Here is a 14,430-nt window from a genome sequence, read left to right as displayed (position 1 = left end):
TTACCCTAATGCGGTATCGTAGAAATATAGTTGTAAAATCCAAATGTTTGTCACTGGAGGCAAAAATGGCTTGTTCAAAAATGTTTGAATCCTCAGGGAATTGCAGAATTCAAAAGAACAGAATAACAGGCGAAATAGAGTTGGTTTTTAAAATGTAGAAGTAACAGGAATATAATGTAAGTAAAAGATCTATGCAACATTTTTACAGTTTTTTTTAAATCTACTTTCGTTTTGAACAAATATTGTTCATTGTTTGTATATTTTTACACTTTGACCTCATTTAAATGTGCAACGTCTGTCTTTCAATTAAAATGAAAAAAAAGCAAGGCCTAATTTCCCATTATCATTGCTAGTAAAGAAAGTTCGCTGGAGCAAGTCATTTTTTTATTGAATATGTTGTGTTAATATATAAACATAAATGTATTCAATGAAATAAGGAATACATAAGCAATAGTTGAGTTACAATGAGTTGATAACTCACCAAAGATTTGAGTCACCGGATCCCACAGGCCGTATAAACGTCTGGTCACTGTAAGGTCCTGGAGGTAACTAGTGAAATCTGTTTACATGTTATTGATATACATTAAAAGGATCCCGATCCCGATCATAAATATAACGGTCATCACTACATTCCTCCCCCTCATACTTAAAAGGCTTTGTATATAAAATAATATAAAATAATAAAGATATATGTGTCTTTTAAAATATAAAAAACATATAAAGCTTATGTACATTTTAAAAAGAATAAAAGCTTTGTTTCATTTATTACACACGGACAATGAAATTGGCAACAATCAGACAATCCGACTATTTATCAGCACTGTCAATGCGCAATGAATAATTATAAAATTTTAAAGATGTTATCAAACTTTAAAAGATAATTTGATGAACTTTAAAACCTTTTCAATAAAATATTGTATAATCTTGTTAATATTGGACCTTTTTTCCCCTTTTCTTTATTTTAAAACTCTCTAGGGATTAAATGAAGCCTACATACATATGATTATTAATTCTGAAAATGTTATTTTTTAAATTTAAAAATTTGCCTAATTTAGACAAAGAATAGAACACTTGCAAATTAATCCATAGGACTTCTCATCTTTACAAAATCTCTTCTTCTTTTTTTTTTATTTGAACAGAATAAAAGACTGAATAAATTACTAGTCACTATGTGCAAAATGTAGAATTAAACATATTTACATATATTTTTTTTTTAGAATAAGTTCTGCGCGCTGTAGGTAAAATATATTTAGAATGGATCTGTTTTCCAAACTATAACATCCTAAAAGACGTATATTACAATAAAATAAAGAATATTTACAAAATTAATTCTCGTGTCCAGAATCAATCTATATCTGACTTTTTCTAAGAATTATCTGAGAAACTGGCAAACAAATAATGTCAGAGTATCCGACTCTACTATCTGCCAATCTCCAGATAATCCTCAACTACCACATAAAACTAAATTTTATTTCATTAAAAAATTTTGAAAGAAATTGGAAATGTACAAGTATATATATACATTGTTGATCATTTTATGGTCTCGACCATTTTGAATCTTGTGTTTGGTTGAGGTCTTGGTGTGTTTGTATGAGCTGAGGAATGACCTATTTCATCAGCTCTTGAAAGTTTAAATTGACAGCTTTTTGTGTTGGTGAAGGTGATCTTGATTTCGACTTCCAACAATGTCTAGCAAAATGACCTATCTTACCACACACATAACACTCACTCTGACTCTCTGATCTTACAGGACTATTAGATGGGGATCTTTTTGGTGATGCATATATTGTTCCGGATGCATTAAACGTTCTTTGTGGCGATGAACACCTTGATGTTAATGATCTTCTTCAATTTGTTACCATCGAAGTCGAGGAAGTTGGTAAGCTACATGTGCATGATTCTACTAACAAAGGAAACACCATAGCACTCTACTTTTATTTTTCATCAGAGAATTTTTGAAACCCCCGATAAATCTCTTCATGAAAACTTTTTATCTCCATATCAGATATTGTGACTCAAAGTTGACATATGTATCTATGGTATCCCAGGTGGATAAATTTTAAACTGGTCTTGAATCCAAATATCACTGAAATGCTTCAAAATCAATTTGTTTGACAAACCCTTCTTTTGTAGAGAACATTTTTAAAAATGTATTTATCTCATAGTTGTAGTACACAGTGGTGAAGGGGGGGGGGGAGGGGGCAGTGGGACTAAGCACCCCTCTTTTTTTTCCAAAGATGGACATTGGGCATCGCTGTGTAGGTTTAGCCCCCCCCCCTTTCCACAGACACATTGTATTTAAGCTTAAAATAATGTGGAAAGTGGTGTTGTTCGGAAAAAAATTCGCTAGTTAAGTTCGAACTTACCTTTTTTTGAAAGTATATAAAAAAATTCTTACACTTACCCCCCCCCCCCCCAACTTTCAATTTGCTTCTGACGCCAATGGATCTTTTTACACGCCTTTTGTAGAGAATGTTTTCCGAATATAGTTTTTTTTCTATAACCCCATGGTCAACAATTGAAAGAAATCCTTATAAATAGTGAGTTTTAAAATATCAATATAATAAAGTATTGCCCTGAGCACTTAAAAAAAAGATCCTGTTTATAACCACAAATTAAACGATAAACCCTGTCTTAAGTTCCAGTCGTATATCTTCCCAATATTTAAATATTCACTCCTGAGCCTAATTGAAAATAAAACAATTATTGATATATCTAAGCTCTATCAGCTTTTAGAAAAAAAATCTTTCAATAAAAGATGTTCTCATATATCTCCATGCAAAGAAAGACAAATATTAAATTTTACCTTCATTATCTCCGGGTGAAAAAAAATGTAAAACGGTGACAGATAGATACATGTACAAGTAACAGAAAAACCTTATTTGAATATTTTGTTCAGTTCCCAAAAATGCGGTACAGATTTAGACTTGAATCTAATTTTAATCACCTGTAAAATGTTGATTGATTATTTAGCGAAGCACTAATTCTGCCTTTAACACCTTTGTAAAGAATAAAGCTATAATTTAATTTTTTAAAACACTTTCATCATTCGAATGCAAACTTTGATCTTGTGTAATATTATTTCATTTCAAAAGAATGGCACAGATAAATTTCTAAGACTTTGGTTTCACTGTGGACTCCTGTCCTGGTAACAAGACAGAGTACACAGCCTCGGCCACCAGACTGGGGTGTGGTGTGGATGAGAATGGTCGGAGTCAGTACGTCTGTGTTCCCAATCACCAGAGGTCAGGCCTGGTGGAGTTCTGTTATAAGTCAACAGCACTGTAAAAAAAATAATTAGTTAAAGTCACGAAGAAAAATAGTAAATTTACTGTCCATACAATTACTACCTTAAAAGTAGTTTTACCAGATATTTGTATTTTTACTAGATAAGATTAGTAAATTTAGAATTGATATAAGTAACAACTCCCTATCTTAACCAGTAAAATCAAAGTTTACAAATCAGGACCAACGCTTTACGAGGTACACTAGTTAAATTCACTAGGTTTTTCTTTAAGTGAGTTCCATTTTATCAAAAAGGTACATATTTTCTTGCGCATAAATTACTTCAAAATTGTAATAATCTAAATTTGCACTCTAGTCACTGTGATTTTTCTGCATACAGGAAATTGCATAGAGGTTTACGAAAGTGGAAATTTGGATTAAACCAGCTGTCTCCATTTCACAGATGGATGTCCAGATAACCATTTCTTTTTCTCTGATCTGTACAAATGTGAGTTTAAACTTGACCAATATAAATAATGTAAGCAAGATTAAGAAATCATTCGCATTTATATGCAACAACAACGAGGTATTCACCTAAAGCTAAATGTACAAAGTAATTTCTGTGAATGCAGATAATGATATTTCTTAGTATATCTAGGAAATTACAGTATAATTAATATAGAATTTTTGTGTTTTTTTTCCATTTTTTATGTAAATTGAGTACAAATTCAATATCTATTGATTTTCTATGTGTTATTCATATATCAAGTGCAATGTTGTATTTGAAATTACTTAGCATTTATTACTGAGAGATTGTAAAGATATTCCGTAAATGTTATTTACAAATTGTGTATTTGGACCAGGCGATTGAGCAATAAAGTTAAGCACTATCAATAGATCAAATAATTCGTGTAAGTGGTCAGTGTTCTCTAGAAGTAACAATGTTGATTTTGGTCAAAGTTAATGACTTTGAACGCATCCTAAATTGATTTTATGAAATACGGAATTCTAAATTTGGCAAAAGTAAAACTTCAATTAGTATTAAGGGGGGACCTATGTCCGAAAAGTCTTTGTGTGAAATTTTCGAAACTTTGACATTTCTTTCCTGACCGCTTTATCTTAATTTTTAGGTTTTAAAAACAATACCTTTATATGCTTATTTTTACACAGGAGCACGTGCAAAAACAGTGTGAAATGCTAAAAATAGATTATTTTCAGTCATTATTGTTCTACTCCAAATATGCGCTAAAAAAAACCAAAAATGTCAAATCACATTCGAAATCAACATGTATTTAATTTATCTGACTTGTATCTTTAAAATGAAGGCAAATTCATTGTAATTCATCTCGCATGAAAAATTATAAAGGAGCACAATGTAAGTATCACCACATTTTTCTTGTCGTATTTTTTACAAATCTGACATACATAACAGGTAACATCTTAAAAAGTCTTTGTGTGAAAATGTTGTAATTTATATTTTTTGAAAGAACTGACCTCTCTCGTTAATTTAACAAGGAAAAAAGTATACATTTATGGTAAAATAAACGAGAAATATGACGTTTTCTTTTATTTTCGTACTCTTCAGTCATAAATATTGACCTTTCTGCACTAAAAAAAAAGATAAGTTAGCGCTGACAAACATCTGAATATAAAGCTATTTTGCAAAAAATGAGTATTTTGTTTTGATAAGAAATAATTTAAACAGATAAACTCTTTTCTTCTTCATTCTAATCATTCTGCCCCCCCCCCTCCCCAGTCAACAACCAACACCTAATAGAACCTAGGAATGATTTTATACAATAAAATCTACATGCACTATAAATCAATAAGTAAATATAGGTACAAGTAATATTTCTTATTTTTTTTCTTAGTTTTATCCAGAAAATACAATTAATGGTAATCATAAAATTAAACATATTTCCCTAATTTAAGCCGCTGTCTCTGCTGAATTTTATCTTAATATATTTTCTGCATTTCTATATCAGCATATCATAGAGATATTTCTTCACAACTGAAATTGCTATGAATTATCAACCAAAGGAAGAGAATTATGATATGAACAAACTCCATAAATCAAATAAAACTGTTTTAATTGATGAAAAAAAATTCTTTTTGTAAACTGTGTACGTTTTTGATTAATAACAATGTGATGCCTATGATCACAGTTGCAAAAGTCAGCGGGAAAAAAACAAACGTCGCTATTGTGACGTCACATAACGCTGCTTTGACGTCGAACGACATAGGTCCCCCCCTTAAGGAACACTGATCACATGCTGACCACATGCGGTCAGGTCACATGGGTACCGAAAAAGTTAACAAGTTGCAGAATTGTCATGGAAACCGGTTCTGGGAAATATATTGGCCGTGCGCGCCCTGACAACCTCAGTTGCGGTTTCTCCAAAATAAATCTATAATAGCTTACAACTTGTTTTCTTTTAAGGTACATACATGTAAATTCAATCATCCTTATGTTTATAATATTCTTTTATATACTTTGAAAGTTAACGCAACTGAAATGTAATATGTTGATAAAAATGAAATGTTATTAATAATTAGTTTCTTTTTCAGAGTGTTTTGTAAAATTAATAATTTTATTGATATGAGTTGCGGTTTCTCCAAAATAAATCTATAATAGCTTACAACTTGTTTTCTTTTAAGACCGATATCATCAGAGGTTGAAAACAAGTGTTGCCATCCCTCACAAGCCAAGCGGAAATCAGGCTCAAACAAAAATGTATAAAAAAACAACTACAATAATTTGGTGGAGAATCTTTATTGTCCCGGACCATGGATCTCAGAAGTGGGCGTCAGACGAATTTTCAAGGAATGCTCCCATCGGGATCAACCACCCCAACAGCACCGCCTTCTGTTAGACTACAAGGATTGATGAGGGCAACTAGGCTCCTCCAGGATACGCCGATTGTTAGAGGTGCAGTTTTGTCCTCCTCTGTTCCTCCTTCTTATTCGTCTTCTTCTTCACTAATATCTTCAGCGGGCTCCGCACCGCTTACATATGTATCTTCATCCTCTCGTCCTCCTCCTCAATCATTTACTTCATCATCATCACAACCGACTTCATCAGTTGGTCAGACTGTGACGTCACCAATGCCAAATCATACGCCGCCCAACGTAATTAAGCTTACGCCGTATAAACAAGGCGAGCCAGCGAGTCAGTGGTGGGCTCTGTACATGTCTCTAATTGCTTATTTTGGCATGACAGAGTCAGCTGCTCTCTCGGCTTTTCCCTTTTATTTAGAGGGTGTGCCGAAACAGTGGTATTTTCAGCTACCAGAGAGTATGAAATGCTCTCTGAGTAGTTTGAAAGCTGCCTTTCTTGAACGTTTTCAAACGTCAAAAACGAATTTTGATATCCACATATCAAATATAAAACAAAATTTAGAAGAATCAATTGAAGACTATTTAGCTCGAGTGACGCGTTTAACGACTGAATGTGACATACCCATGCATTTACTAGTGGGAATGGCTATTCAGGGGTTGAAACCAGCTATTCGAACAATAGTCATGCCGCAAAGCCCGGACACACTAGAAAAACTCCGAAAAATTGCATTGGTGGCGGAGCAAACTGTCAAATATTCGGAACCCGCAAATGTGTCATTTGCGACTTCCATTCAAGAGTTAGAAGACAGGTTGATCACAAAATTAAGTACACAGTTAGAAGCAACAGCAGCAGCCATTACGCAACCTAGGCGTTATCCAAATTCATTTCAAACAGATCAAAATTTTGATAATAGATTCAATGGACAAAAAAGATATTTCAAAAATTCGGGGCAAAATTACAATACTTTTCAAAGTTATGCAAACAATCTGAAAAATCAAAAATGCCAAGGTTGTGGAGGTAACTGTATGTCACGACAGCAATGCCGCGCAAATGAGAAACAATGTTTAAAGTGCAAAAAGTGGAATCATTTTGGGAGTGTGTGTAGATCCGCAATGCGCGCTAACATCCCACAATAGGGGTGCGCGCCTATCCCTGGATTTTCCAAGGATGGGCACAAAGATAAGAAAGCTGTAACCTTGGGTTTAACGGTGGCTTTACAATCCCGGAGTACAATTGACATTGGGATTGGGCTCCGTAAAACCAAGTCATTGGTAGACACGGGGTCTCAAATCACTCTCATCAGCCATTCTTTCTTTAAATCAACAGAATTTAAAGACCATAAACTTTTAAAGCCAGACTATGATGTCCTTAAAGGAGTTAGCAATAATACTCTTCCAATTCTTGGCAAAATCATTCTTCCCTTTGAAATTGACCACAAAATTTTTTGGAACCCAGTTCATGTGGTGAAAGGCTTGAATCAAACAGTTATCATTGGTGTCGATTTTATGGAAATGCATAATGTGTCTCTGCATTTAAAATCTAAAACAATTGAAATTGCTGACTCAAACAATTCTATTCCAATAGAAATAAAACGTCATTTTGCAAGAACTGCTCAAAAAATTGTTGTTCCCCCATGCATGAAATGATAATCCCAGTCAAAATTTCTAAATTACAACAGCATCAAAATGTGTATTTAGAACCCTGTGAAAATATTGCCACTAAAGAGTTACTTGCTGCAAAAACGATAGCGTGTGTTCGAAATCAACGCGGTATGTTTAAAGTTTGCAATCCTACGGCGGACGAAATAATACTCAGTAATAATACAATTGTTGCCACAGTAGACTGTGTCCACAATGATGAGATAATACCATTTAAATCCCCGCAAAGTACTCAAATAAATGCAACAAGACTAGTGTCGAGTCAAAACCGCACAGTAAACAAAGATCTCCAATCACCTTTGATTTGACTAATTCTGAATTAAATGATACTCAAAAATCGGAATTGCACATGTTTTTAAAGAACTACAGAGATGTTTTTGCTAATGATTTATCTGAATTGGGAAAAACTGTTGGGAGATGCTCTCACAAAAATTCTATATTAATTAAGATGGCAGCTTTAGTTATTATTGACAGCTTCATTCTTTGCAACATGACGAGGAGACTCTAAACGAGAAAGTTAATGGTCATGTCTTCAATGCAAAATATGTACAATAGTCAGTTCACTTGGATAATTTAGATAGTGTTTGAACAAATTCTTTAGAAAAAAGGATATCTCCGTGGACGACGGTTGAATTTTGCCAAAATGGCCGATCAAAGTTTTACATGGGAATATATAGGAAAAATCTTTAAAAATCTTCTCAAGAACCATTAAGACAGGAAAGATAAAATTCATGTGAAATCATTCTCAGGTAATGTAGATACAAATTTGTTCAAATCATGACCCCCGGGGCCCGGATGGGGCAATAATGGCCGTTAAAAGATTTACATAAGAAAATATAAGAAAAATCTTTAAAAATCTTCTTCTCAAGAACCACTGGGCCAGGAAAGATGAAACTAATGTAGAATCATCTCGGGTAGTGTAGATTCAAGTTTGTTCAAATCATGACCCCCGGGGAATGTAGGGGCCAAAATGGTCGATCAAAATTTTTCCTAAGAATATATAGGGAAATCTTTTAAAATCTCCTTCTCAAGTACTTCAAAGCCATGATTAGTGATCTTTATATGAAATCATCCTCAGGTAGTGTAGATTCTAGTTTGTTCAAATCATAACCCCTTGGGGGTTAAGATTTAATCCCCCTCCAAACTCGGTAAACTTTCATTTCTGATCTGATATTTGCTTTTTCCTAACCATTTTGCTCAGGTGAGCGCTGTGGCTCCTTAGCCCCTTGTTTCATATTTTTGACCGATCATTACCGTTACATTTTTGGGCCAAAAAAACCTCATTACTGCTACATAATAATATTGAAAATTAGCCAGGTATGGTAAGAAATATGAGTTCCATCAACAGAATTCACTCAATGTGTAGTAAAGTACAATATTTTTTATCATTTTGAATTCTAAACAGAAGAATGTGAAGACTGTGAGTTTTATTTATAGACAGGTAGATCTTGATTTAATTAAAAAAAATTAAAAGTGTTTTATGAAATAAAATAAATTTCAAATAAAAAAATTAAAATAAAAAAAAACATAATACAGCTCAAATACATACCTATTTTCACCTCCCCGTGGTGGTGAGCAGGAAACAGGACTTATTCTTTTTTATGTTGTACTTTAAATCAATCTGTACATACATACAGATAAGTAGATGTGACTAACGAAAGAGGCACTGTAGCGGTAATGTATACTTTTATATGTAGCAGTAATGTAACGTTTCTTGTAGCAGTAATCACTGTGTAGCGGTAATGTAACTTTAAAAAATGTAGGGTATAATCATATGCACCCTTTCAGATAACCAAAATAGGTGGTATGAAGCTATGGGTAATACATATTTATGAGTACATGCATCTCTAATTTTATTATTTATATGTACCGGGGGGTATGTCTAAAATTTTAAATTTAATATCTTCCATGTAATCTATTAAATTCAAATTGCCCATTTAGTTGTTAAAGGTATATCTTATATTTTTGTGATTCAATACACAATTCATAATCATTATGATTTTTACTCTTAAAATATTTATTACATACAGTTATATTGTCAATAATATGCAATTTATCCAAATTTATGCTACTTTAGGATATTCTCATTATTTTTTCAGCAGTGCATTAAAAGAAAAAATAGTGGCCAATATACAACACAAGTCCGAGACCTTGTGTTTCTTATAATGCTATTACCTATAATACAAAAGTTTAATCCAACTCTGTAAAAGATACATGTCTTACAACACACTTTGAAAAATTACGCACTTTGAAAATTTTTTTCAAGGTGCCTTAAAATCTTTGGGACCAAATTAACGCACTTTGAAAAAATAAAATTTCTTTTCAAAGTGCGTTAATATCGACCATATTAACGCACTTCGAAAAAACGTGTATGGCTTGGTCAATATTTTTGCAAATGTTGGGTATGATAAATAATTTAGCCTGTTTGATAACTCTTCCATGGTGAGGTCACTCCAGGATGTGAAAGTGAGATTTAGATTTTTCTATGCTTTGAGAATTCTTTTCTCTCTTCAATGTTAAACTGTCATTAATTTTTTTCCAGTTTGCATGCATTTTATGTAAACTATAAACAGGTCCAGTCCAAAGACTATTTCTACCTACGTAGGTATTAAAAGCTACGTAGGTATTTAAAGCTACCCAAAGTAGCTATTTTTACCTACTTTCTGCTATACTTGCATTTTGTAGCCAAATGCAGGAACGGCGCAACATGGTGAGCACACAATTTCTTGATACAGTCACACTGATGATGAATATGACAAAAATTTGGCCAAAAAATGAAAACTTCGTATAATTTCAATTTTGCATAGAAACTACCGTATATACTCGCCTATAAGTCGGTTTTTTGGGAGTCAATCTCTGGTCCAAAACTCTGTGTCCGACTTATAGGCGAGCTAGAAAAACAATGGTATCATTTGAGGTCAGCCCTTCTGAAATATCTTCTTATTAAATACAACCGACTTATAGGCGGACCGACTTATAGGCGAGTATATACGGTAATGTAAAATTGCTGATTCAGGAAGTAATCATTTTTTGGCAAAATTTTTGTCGTATTCATCATTAGTGTGACCATATCAAAAAATATGGTATTTACCATGTTGCGCCGTTTTGTCTTTTGGTCGCAAAATGCAGAAATTATATAAAGTAGGTAAAAATAGCTACTTCTGGTAGCTTTAAATACCTAGGTAGCTATTAATAGCTACGTAGGTAGAAATAGTCTTTGGACTGGACCTGATAAAATTTATTGAAAGTTTAAAACATCATACAATAATGCAAATACATATATATGTGGGTGTAACATAGGCGTCGGTACTGGAAAGTGGGGTGGCTAAGGCACACAAATGCTTTGCAAAGACATACATATCATAGGCATTGAAAATTGTCCTTACCTAGGGGGGGTCTACTTTCAATTTGCTACCGACAGCTTTATACAACGTATAAGAAAAAAAAGAGTTTAGCTGAGAGACTTTCTACTTCTCCTTGTTTTAAATAAGGTTAAATGAGTACATGTAAATTCAAAAAAATTTCAAAGTGCGTTGATTTTGTCCCAATTTTAACGCACTTTGAAAATTTTTTCCAAAGTGTGTATTTTTCTCAAAGTGTGTTGCCACATACATGGAATGGCCAACTTGATACTAATATATGTAACAAGATAAAGAGATTATAACTGAATCCCTAAAACCTTTAATTAAGGAATGAATTGCATGATCATGGATTATAACTAATAGTCTGCATGGATATTGAATCAGCAACCACCCCATAAAATTATTTCATTTATCATATATGATTATCAATATTGGTCATTATTACAAGTGATTAATCTTATGAAGGTTAATTGATTTGAACATATTTTATTCTGTAAAAAAACAAAAATGGAATGAGCAGCATTCCTTAACCATATAATTAAGCCGTCTACACTCTGAATGACAAAAGGAGATAATTTCCTTTATTTGGTGCAACGTACTATAATGGTACAGTTTTAAAAACGTTAATAATATAATACCTCATCTCCAGAGTCCTTTATCCTTTGAACTTAAATTTTTACATATTTTATAGTTGACTAAATGCATTTTAAAAGCCTGCCAATATTTTGACACCTTGGTGCCCTGGAGTAAGGAAAAATATTTCAAAAATTGCATTAATGTTGATGGTTTTGGCCCCACACCTCAGGCCCTGTGGGTAAGAGATTTGAAATCTGAAAATTTTGCTTCCCTTTACTTGTAGATGCTTTGTGCCAAAATTGGTTGAAATTGGATAATTAAGCTGTTCAAGAAAAGAAGCTGAAATGGTTCAAAAGATTAGGGAGCAGACAGACAGGAAGCACAACGTCGGACAATAACATATAACAATAGGTAACCTGTGTGACTCAGATGACTAAAAATTGCACATATAAACCATAATTAGACTCATTAAAATTAAATGAGATGTCCTTGTGGTACCCTTGTGGTTCCTTGTGGTTAAAAGACATACCTGATGATTAATATTCGTAAATAAAGTAGATTGTGGAACTCGCTGATATTTTCTCGCACATGAATAAAAGTTTGGTGTACAGTAAAGTTTGATCTATGTATGCAAAAACTTTATAGAGATGTTTCAACTCCTATCTATCAGTAATGTTATATATTTAATACATTGGTTTGTAGGAGAGGATAGCCGACCTTCAGAGTTATGTGGAGGCCCTCAAACAGGAAAACTCACAGCTGGAAGGCAACACAGCTAGAACTTTTGACTCCTCAGGCTCCAGTGGGACCAGAAGGGCCGGTACCGGTAATTAGACTCTCCAATTTCATTGAATTTAACAAGAAAAAATAACACAAAAATTATAGATATGAATACTGCAGATAAATATCAAAGAAAAAGAATTACTGTAAAATTTTTCATGACAATGAGAACTTCAGTGTAGATATAAATATTGCATGCAAATATAAGTAGGGAAAAACATTTAGTGTACAATACTTCATCACATTTATTGGTAAACAGATTGGTGATAGTGGGAAAAGTGTGAGAGAATTAGAGAAGACGATAGCCCTCCTAAAAAAGGTTGTGGAGCGTGTGCAGTTGGAGAATGAAGAATGAAAGAAAGCCCCTCACATCGCAATCAAAACTTTATAAAATTCATGCCATAATTTGATTGGCTCACTTTTCAAGAGATATATTTTTCTGTTCTGTATCTTGTCTAAATTAAGAATTTCAAGCTGATATACTTTTGAAATGAGGAAACAGTGTAAAGTTTTTGTAATGGGAAAGTTGGTTTGAAAACATACATGTATGAACTATTCTTTTATGTATGTCTTGAGTATAATTATTTAGAAAAAATTGTGTGTTTCAGGATATGGCCACATTTAAAATGGCTGCCCTTCAGAAAGCTATAGAGGATTCTGTACCAGCAGCAGACCTGGAATTGATGAACAAACGTTATCATGACTTGACAGAGAAATACAGAGACACATTAGAGAAAGGGAACACACTGGTGTCTAAAGCTGTAGCCCTGGTAGGATTAGAGGTGAGACAGGGCTTTAATAATCAAGGGGTAGGTGGGAAGAAAAAGGGGTACAGAAAGGAAGAACACCAGCATCACAGGATGATACTTTTTGCATGTAAGAAGCAAGTCAGAGATGGATTCAAAGATATGTAGGAGGAAGTATGGATCCAAAATGGGTCCACATTAATATAGAGAGAATAAAGGATGGTACAAATGAATTTATTATTAATGAAGAAAAAGAGGAAGATTTCAAAAGGTAAGACTGGGGGGGCAAACAGGATGGATGGGCAAGTATGTAAAGGTATTGGGAGCTGGAGGAGGGGTAGGGTAATTTGAGGTAAAGCAGTTGACAATGGGATTCATAGAGGCAAGAGAAGTGGAGATTCCCAGGGAATAGAATCAAGAATAAAAAAATAAGTTTCTAGACGTATTTATCAGACGTATTTATTTTTCAGAATGAGGTGAAGAGGTTGACAGAAGATAACGAGGTTTTGAAGAAGACACTTGGTCTTGAGAAAGAAAAACTTCATGCTTTGGAAGCAGCAGTGGAGGACCTACATAAGAAAGGTTTAGTTAAGGTCTTCCGTCTTCACGGAAGACCTTATAGTTATTGCTCTGTTTCTTATTATTAAGGTCTTCCGTCTTCACGGAAGACCTTATAGTGATTCTATTGTTTCTTATTATTATTATTATTCTTATTTTTTTGACTTTCTAATTTTGTGCACGCGATTTCTCAAAGACTACTGTCTGAAATTATATGAAATTTTCAGAACAAATGTGTTGTAACATGAATTTATTATATCCGAGAGATCTTTTGGAAATTCACTTCCGGTGCCAAGTTATGGACAATTTCCTGAAATTAAAATGACATTTTGTCCACGATATAACTTTAAAACGGTAAGAGATATCAAAGTGAAACTTTCAGGGATTATAGATCGTGATAGATACAAGCCAGGACGCGACCTTTTGTTCGTCGTCAATACTTCCTGTCGTTAGAATATGCAAATTGAAAAAAACGTATTTTCTAACTTTTTTGTTTTCCAATATTTTTCATTCATTTTTGGAATATTAATGGTGACTCTTCTATAGATGCTTACTATATTATTTGTTTGAACATTGATTAATCTGAACTCTAGATATTAATATTTGAAAATCTGAAGCGGGCCCAAGATGGCGGCTGTCTCTGTCAAGTCCGCCATTTCGCGAGTAGGGGCTTATGGAGTCAGTTG

The 14,430-nt window shown here is 33.4% G+C and overlaps 1 protein-coding gene across 1 annotated transcript; it reads left to right on the top strand.

Moving 5' to 3' along the window:
• Window positions 1-2,280: 2,280 nt before the first annotated feature.
• On the top strand, window positions 2,281-13,768 carry LOC134267651 (centrosomal protein of 290 kDa-like; the record flags this gene model as incomplete). The annotated part of the gene is made up of 7 exons (XM_062749863.1): window positions 2,281-3,733; window positions 5,884-6,154; window positions 11,944-12,071; window positions 12,363-12,480; window positions 12,700-12,759; window positions 13,049-13,222; window positions 13,657-13,768. Coding segments are annotated over exons 4-7 (439 nt in total), but the record flags the coding sequence as incomplete, so codon positions are not given.
• Between the last annotated feature and the right edge of the window lie 662 nt (window positions 13,769-14,430).

This window comes from Saccostrea cucullata, unplaced genomic scaffold, assembly GCF_032062105.1.
Source record: "Saccostrea cucullata isolate Sc308-1 unplaced genomic scaffold, CSIRO_AGI_Scuc_v1 ctg15147, whole genome shotgun sequence".
Lineage (NCBI taxonomy): Eukaryota > Metazoa > Mollusca > Bivalvia > Ostreida > Ostreidae > Saccostrea > Saccostrea cuccullata.
The sequence above is the reverse complement of the archived record's forward strand: the minus strand, read 5'-3'. Positions and strand labels throughout refer to the sequence as shown.